We start from the raw sequence: 7,518 nt of genomic DNA, 5'->3' as shown, positions 1-7,518 counted from the left end.
CCTTCACCTCCATCATGGACGCGCTCGTCCGCATCAGCGTGAGCGGCGGCGGGGGTGGCACCGCGGGGCGGCCGGGCCGGGCCGGGCCGGGCCGGGCTCTCCCGGTACCGGCGTCGCCATGGCAACGCGACGGGGCCCGGCGGCGAGGGCGGGCGGGATGGCGGGGGTGCCCTTGAGGACCGGGCAGGCCGCGGAGAGGCCTCGGACCCGCGCCCCGACCCACCGGGCCTGGGGCCGCCGGGCGGCGATCCCCGCGGAAGGCCGGCCCCGGCCCCCCCGCACCGTGCCGCCGGCCAGGCACCGGGAACACCGGGGGCTGCCAGCACACGCGTGGGCGGGGGGCCCGGTCCCTGTCTTGGCTCCGATCCTGGTCCCCATCCTGGTGCTGGTTCCAGTGCTGGTCCTCATCCTGACGTGCTGCTGCTCCCAGGCCTGGCCCTGGCCCTGATGCTGCTGCCTGTGCTGGTCCTGATCCCGATCCTGGCCCTGATGCCAGCACCAGCCCCAGTCTCCATTCCAGCGGCAGCCCTGGTCCCCATCTTGGCTCTGCTCCCAACCCTGGTCCCCATCCCACCCCTAGTCCCAGTGCTGGTCCTGAGCCTGGCCCTGCTGCTGGCCCCGGTGCTGGTCCTGATCCTGTCCCTGGCACTGGTGCCAGCCTCAGTCCCTGTCCCAGCAACAGCCCTGGTCCCCATCCCAAGTGCTGTGGTCCTGCTCCTGGTCCCCATCCCAGCGCTGGTCCCTATCCCAGCCCTGGTCCCCATCCCAGTGCTGTGGTCCTAGTCCTAGTCCCCATCCCAGCCCTGGTCCCCATCCCAGTGCTGTGGTCCTAGTCCTGGTCCCCATCCCAGCCCTGGTTCCCATCCCAGCCCTGGTCCCCGTGGCAGCCCTGGTCCTAGTGCTGGTCCTAATCCTGACCCTGGTGTTGGTCCCAGTGCTAGTTCTGATCCTGGCCCTGGTTCCAGCTCCAGTCCTAATCCCCATCCCAGTGGCAGCCCTGGTCCTCATCCCAGTGCTGGTCCCAACCCTGGTCCCCATCCTAGTGCTGGTCCTAATCCTCGCCCTGGTTCTGGTCCCAGCCCGGATCCTGGCCCTGGTCCCTGTGGTGGCCCTGGTCCCGTCCATGGTGCGTGACGCTCCCCGCTCTCTCCCCAGACCAGCATGAAGAACATGGAGCGGGAGCTGGTGTGCCCGGTGTGCAAGGAGATGTACAAGCAGCCGCTGGCCCTGCCCTGTGCGCACAATGTCTGCCACGTCTGTGCCAGTGAGGTGCTGCTGCAGCACGGCTACCTCTGCTGTGACCCCACCTCTGAGCCCTCCTCACCCGCCGCCACCCCTGCCACCCGCAGCCCCCGCCTGGGACGCCGGGCTGTCCCCAAGCCTGACCGCCTCGACCGCCTCCTGAAGTCAGGTGGGTCAGATGGAGGGGATGGGAACGGGGTCCGATGGGGTCCCCACAGGAGGCCCAAGTGGCTCTGGGGTGCCATGCTCCCCCTGATGCCCTCCCTCCCGCAGGCTTTGGCACCTACCCGGGGCGCAAGCGGGGCACCGTGCACCCCCAGACCATCAGCTTCCCCTGCCCAGCCTGCCAGCGGGACGTGGACCTGGGTGAGCGGGGCCTGGGCAGCCTTTTCCGCAACCTGACGCTGGAGCGGGTGGTGGAGCGCTACCGCCAGACCATCAACATCAGCGCCGCCATCATGTGCCAGTTCTGCAAGCCCCCGCAGCTGGAGGCCACCAAGGGCTGCACCGAGTGCAAGTCTAGCTTCTGCAATGAGTGCTTCAAGCTCTACCACCCCTGGGGCACCCAGAAAGCCCAGCACGAGCCCACGCCCCCCACCCTCACCTTCCGCCCCAAGGTACGGCTCCCCCGGGGATCTTCCTTTGCTCGGGATTTTTTTGGGTACCTGGCGGGGGGTGCAGGAGGGGGGACGGGCGCAGAGCTCCCACTGAGCTCCCCTGTGCCTGTGCAGGGGCTGATGTGCCCGGAGCACAAGGAGGAGGTGACTCACTACTGCAAGACCTGCCAGCGGCTGGTGTGCCAGCTCTGCCGCGTGCGCCGCACTCACACCAGCCACAAGATCACCCCGGTGCTCAGCGCGTACCAGGCCCTCAGGGTAAGGACCGCGGCACCGAGCTCGGGGCAGGGGACGGGGCTCAGCAGGGAGGAATTGGGGGCACAGATGGGGTGTGCGGGTTGGGGGTGGGGGGACTGCCGGCGCCTCGCCTCATCTCCTTTCCTGCAGGAGAAGCTGTCAAAGAGCCTCGCCTACATCCTGAGCAGCCAGGACACAGTGCAGACCCAGATTGCTGAGCTGGAGGAGACAGTGAAGCACACGGAGGTGAGGGCAGAAGGTGGCTTGCCTATCCCCGAGCTGTCCCTTGGCTGGGGGGTGGCACTGCCAGATGGGTTCCCTCGCTGCCCCCATCACTGACCCAGCTGTGCTGTGCTGTGCTGGGCAGGTGAACGGCTCACAGGCCAAGGAGGAGGTGTCGCAGCTGATCCAGGGGCTGTGCGCCATGCTGGAGGAGAAGAGGGCCACCCTGCTGCAGGCCATCGAGGAGTGCCAGCAGGAGCGGCTGGCCAGCCTGCACGGCCAGATCCAGGAACACCAGGCCATGCTGGAGAACTCGGGCATGGTGGGCTACGCCCAGGAGGTGCTGAAGGAGACTGACCACCCCTGCTTCGTCCAGGCGGCCAAGCAGCTGCACAACAGGTACCAGGGACCCTCATAAGCACGGGGCCACCGGGAAGGGGGTCAGGGCCCTCCACTGCCCAAGGTGGCCATCGCCTGTCTTATGGTTTGAGAGACCCACAACAATTTAGTGTCATTGAGACAATTATTCTCTCACCCAATGACCTCTCCTCACCCGGGAAGAGAAATCGAGGGAAAACAAGGAAACATAAGGGTTGAAATGTAAACAGATTTCCTAGAATAAGACTAAATAATTATCATTAATAATTTTAAAGAACCAGTATTGATCCCGATACCAATATAAAACACACCAGGACTGTCCCCAGCCCATTCCCAGCAGAAGCCGTGCTCTCCCCGCAGGGACAGCCCATGTGGGACCCTGCGAGCGCTGCGGCTTCGGGAGGGAGGGAAGGGCTCAGGGCTCCAGCACCGGGGCAAGGAGTTCTCAGAGAGAGAGAGCTCCTCGGGAAACTTTCTAATTCCTATTGATTGTGCCGTTCATGGAATGAAATAACCCTTTTGACCATGTTGGGTCAGGTGCCCAGGTCTCACTTTTCCTTGTTCCTGGTAAAGCTTGGAAACACTGAGACCTTGAAACCCCCACCCCAGAGCTGGCTGTAAAGTAAATATTTTCCCAAATTCAGACACTGGAGTCTTCTAAAAGTGCGGTTTTCCCAAGCATTGGAAAATAGTCCTGTGTCGCTCAAACCAGGACAGCGTCCCTCCCTGATGTCCCTGTTGTCCTGCAGGATCCTCAGGGCCACCGACTCACTGCAGAGCTTCCGTCCTGCGGCCACTGCCTCTTTCAGCCACTTCCAGCTGGACGTCAGCCGGGAGCTGAAGCTGCTCACCGACCTGGCCTTCATCCGAGGTAAAGGCAGCAGCGCCCGGGCACCGGCTGTGCCCCATGCAGAGGCGCAGCCCCCGTGGGCAGAGCAGCTCCTGCCCGACTCCGAGCCGGGCACTCGCGGATCTGCCGGTCCCCCCTCCCTGTCAGGGACGGCCCCCGCCCCAACAGCCCCTCCCAAAAGCGATCCCTGCCCTGCCCCGTGCCAGGGCAGCTGGGCCAGTGGGCAAGGACAGGCAGGGCCACGGTGGCAGGTAAGGGCAGCAGGAGCGGCGGAGGGTGAGTATGGACGGAGGCTGCCCCACTGCAGGGCAGGCGCTTCCCGCAGGGCAGGAGCCGCGTGGCCCTGCCGGACCCGCTGGCAACACTTTTCAGACCTGCTTCTACCTCTCTTTGTTTATAGGCTGCGGCCGCTGCTGAGTCGTCACTGAAGTAACTGAGGCAAGTCACATCCCTGCCCCAGAGCCGGCCCCGCTCTCTCTGTCCCATCCCGCCATCCCCAGCCCTGCTCCGCCGCCATCCTCCATCCCCATCCCGCCTCCATGCGCTGCCACTCCTCCTGCCCTCCCGTCCCTTCCGCGCTCCATTTCCATCCCCCTCCTGCCCCATCTCCGTCCCCCTCTGCGCCCCATCTCCATCCCCCTTTCATCCCATTTCTGTCCCCCTCACCCCATTTCCATCTCCCTCCGTGCCCCATTTCCATCCCCCTCCGCACCCCATCTCTGTCCCCTCCGCACCCCATCTCTGTCCCTCTTTCGCCCCATTTCCATCCCTCTCTTGCCCCATTTCCATCCCCTTCCTCACCCCATTTCCACTCCCCTCTTGCCTCATCTCTGTCCCCCTCCTCACCCCATCTCAATCCCCTTCCTCACCCCATCTCCACCTCCCTCCTTGCCCCATTTCCATCCCCCTCTTGCCCCATATCTGCCCCCCTCCTTGCCCCACTTCCTCCTGCCATCCCCTCATCTCTCCGCCCCCCCTTCCCACCCTGCCTCCCCACTCCCACCGCGCCGCTGGCATCTTCACACCACCATCCCCATCTCTCCTCTCCTCCTCTCCTGCTGCCTCCATCCTCTCTCTCTCTCTCTCTCTCTCTCTCTTCTCTCTCCTCCCTCCCCGACTTGCACTCAGCCTGTCTGGTCCCTGGAGCCCCACAGCAGCGAGCTCCTCTGTCTCCCTGACTCTCGCTCTCCTCCGGTGCCTACACACGGTCTCCGCAGTCAGATCCCCCTAGACTCCTGCTGGTTGTGCGTCCGTGCGTCCGTCCGGAATGCCCCTTCCCTGCGTCTGGCCGCCTCCCCGCCTGCCGGGAGGGGGGGATGCTGCCTGATGCCCGCCGGTGCCTCTCCCCGCAGCGCCCGAGGCCCCCGTCATCGACACCCAGCGCACCTACGCCTACGACCAGATCTTCCTGTGCTGGCGGCTGCCGCAGCACTCGCCGCCCGCCTGGCACTACACAGTGGAGTACCGCAAGACGGACACCAAGGCTAAGGGGCTGAAGCTGTGGCAGCGGCGGGAGGAGGTGCGCGGCACCAGCGCCCTCGTGGAGTACCTGGACACCGACAGTGTCTACGTGCTCCGGGTGAAGGGCTGCAACAAGGCGGGCTTCGGGGAGTACAGCGAAGACATCTACCTGCACACGCCCCCCGCCCCAGGTGAGGGCTGCTGGGGGCTCAGAGCACCCATCTGGGGGGCTCGGAGCACCCCACCGGCTGCTTGCACTGTCCTGCTCACCCACTGTTAGAGTTTGAGAAACCCACAACAATTTAGTGTTGTTCAGAGAATTATTCTCTCACCCAATGAGCCCTCCCCACCCGGGAAGGGGAATTGGGGAAAGCAAGGAAACATGAGAGTTGAAATATAAACAGATTTCATAGAATCATAGAATCGTAGAATGGTTAGGGTTGGAAGGGACCTCAAAGATCATTGAGTTCCAACCCCCTGCCATGGGCAGGGACACCTCCCACCAGAGCAGGTTGCTCAAGGCCCCATCCAGCCTGGCCTTGAACCCCTCCAGGGATGGGGCAGCCACAACTTCCCTGGGCAACCTGTTCCAGTGTCTCACCACCCTCATTGTAAAAAATTTCTTCCTGAGATCTAATCTGAATCTTTTTTCTTCCAATTTAAAACCATTTCCCCTTGTCCTATCATTATACTTCCTGGCAAAGAGTCTTTCTCCAGCTCTTCTATAGGCACCCTTCAGGTATTGAAAGGCCGCTATTAGGTCTCCCCGGAGCCTTCTCTTCTCCAGGCTGAACAATCCCAGCTCCCTTAGCCTGTCTTCATAGGAGAGGTGCTCCATCCCTCTAATTTCCTAGAATAAGACTAAATGATTAACATTAGTAATACCAAAGAACCAGTATTGATCCCGATACCAATATAAAACACACCAGGACTGTCCCCAGCCCATTCCCAGCAGAAGCCGCGCTCTCCCCGCAGGGACAGCCCATGTGGGACCCTGCGAGCGCTGCGGCTTCAGGAGGGAGGGAAGGGCTCAGGGCTCCGGCACCGGGGCAAGGAGTTCTCAGAGAGAGAGAGCTCCTCGGGAAACTTTCTAGTTCCTATTGATTGTGCCGTTTGTGATATGAAATAACCCTGTTGGCGGCTTGGGTCAAGTGCCCAGATCTCACTCCTCCTCATCCCCGTACCTGGCAAGGTTCAAGAGCCCTGAGATCTTCAGTCTCACAGAACCTCACTGGCTCTAAAGTAAATATTTTCACAAATTCAGACACTGGAGCCTTATAAAAGTGCAGTTTTCCCAAGTGTTAGGGGAGAAATTAGTTCTGTGTTTCTCAGTCCAGGACACTCACCCTCCTCTCCTCCTCCCCGCAGTCCTCAACTTCTTCCTGGACAACCGCTGGGGCTTCAACCGGGACCGGCTGGCCATCAGCAAGGACCAGCGCGCCGTGCGCAGCGTCCCTGGCATCCCCATGCTCTTTGCCGCCGAGCGCCTGATGACCAGCTGCCACCTCTCCATCGACCTGGTCATCGGCGACGTGGCCATCACGCAGGGCAAGAGCTACTGGGCCTGCTGCGTGGACCCCAGCTCCTACCTGGTCAAGGTGGGCGTGGGGCTGGAGAGCAAGCTTCAGGAGTGGTTCCAGGTGCCGCAGGACGTGGTGAGCCCCAGGTGAGCCCCTCGTTGGGTGCAGGGGCGGGAGGGTCCTCTGCCTGGTCCTGCCTCCTTGCCAGGCACGGAGGGGAGCCCCAGCCGGTCCCTTGTGTCTCCGTGCTGGGACTCACCCATCCCCCTCGCTGCAGGTACGACCCTGACAGCGGCCACGACAGCGGGGCGGAGGACACAACAGTGGAGGCCCCCCCGCCCTACGCCTTCCTCACCATCGGCATGGGCAAGATCTTGCTCTCGCACGGGTCGGCGCTCACCTCCCGTGACCCCAACGGCTGCACCGTGCCCTTGCCCCCCCGCATCGGCATCTGCCTGGACTACGAGCAGGGCAAGGTGAGCTTCTACGACGCCGTCTCCTTCCGTGAGCTCTGGGAGTGCGGCGTGGACTGCTCAGGGCCCATCTGCCCTGCCTTCTGCTTCATCGGAGGGGGGGCCCTGCACCTCCAGGAGCTGGTGGCCAACAAGCAGGAGCGTAAAGTGACCATCGGGGGCTTCGCGAAGCTGGACTGAGCCATGCCTGCTCCCCGCACGCGTGTGTCGGCTCTGACCCCCCGATTGCCTAGGAAGCCCCAGGGCCTGGGGGGGACACGGGGGGGTGAGCAGGGAGCAGAGCACAGCAAGGGCAGCCCTGGCCCTGCCGCCGGCTGGGAGAAGGCTAGGCATTCGTTTTGTGGCATGGGGTGGGGTGGGGACACAGCTCTGCCGTCCCCTCCTGTCCCCATCCTGCCCTCGGCTTGACTGGGGGCCACGGGCAGGGCTGGGCAGAGGGTCAGCCCCAGAGACCGACCAGGAAGGGGGTGCGAGCGGGACGTGGGGCTGCGTGGGGAGGGGGGTGACAAGTGACGGTG

General features: G+C 63.4%; 1 protein-coding gene across 2 annotated transcripts in view; it reads left to right on the top strand.

Moving 5' to 3' along the window:
* The first annotated feature begins 6 nt into the window (after positions 1-6).
* Positions 7-7,518, top strand: part of TRIM46 (tripartite motif containing 46) — an 8,188-nt gene continuing 676 nt past the window's right edge. Inside the window, exons 1-10 of one of the 2 annotated variants that reach the window (XM_014961360.1) lie at positions 7-38; positions 1,156-1,411; positions 1,516-1,859; positions 1,974-2,117; positions 2,247-2,342; positions 2,464-2,717; positions 3,446-3,567; positions 4,899-5,198; positions 6,376-6,673; positions 6,805-7,003. In XM_014961360.1, the coding sequence (XP_014816846.1) occupies positions 15-38; positions 1,156-1,411; positions 1,516-1,859; positions 1,974-2,117; positions 2,247-2,342; positions 2,464-2,717; positions 3,446-3,567; positions 4,899-5,198; positions 6,376-6,673; positions 6,805-7,003 (2,037 nt within the window). In that variant the 5' untranslated portion in view covers positions 7-14. Of the gene's footprint in view, positions 39-1,155; positions 1,412-1,515; positions 1,860-1,973; positions 2,118-2,246; positions 2,343-2,463; positions 2,718-3,445; positions 3,568-4,898; positions 5,199-6,375; positions 6,674-6,804; positions 7,482-7,518 lie in introns of those variants that run through there. The other variant, XM_014961359.1, reaches the window with a different exon arrangement.

Source organism: Calidris pugnax, unplaced genomic scaffold (assembly GCF_001431845.1).
Source record: "Calidris pugnax isolate Ruff unplaced genomic scaffold, ASM143184v1 scaffold371, whole genome shotgun sequence".
Classification (NCBI taxonomy): Eukaryota; Metazoa; Chordata; class Aves; order Charadriiformes; family Scolopacidae; genus Calidris; species Calidris pugnax.
The sequence above is the reverse complement of the archived record's forward strand: the minus strand, read 5'-3'. Positions and strand labels throughout refer to the sequence as shown.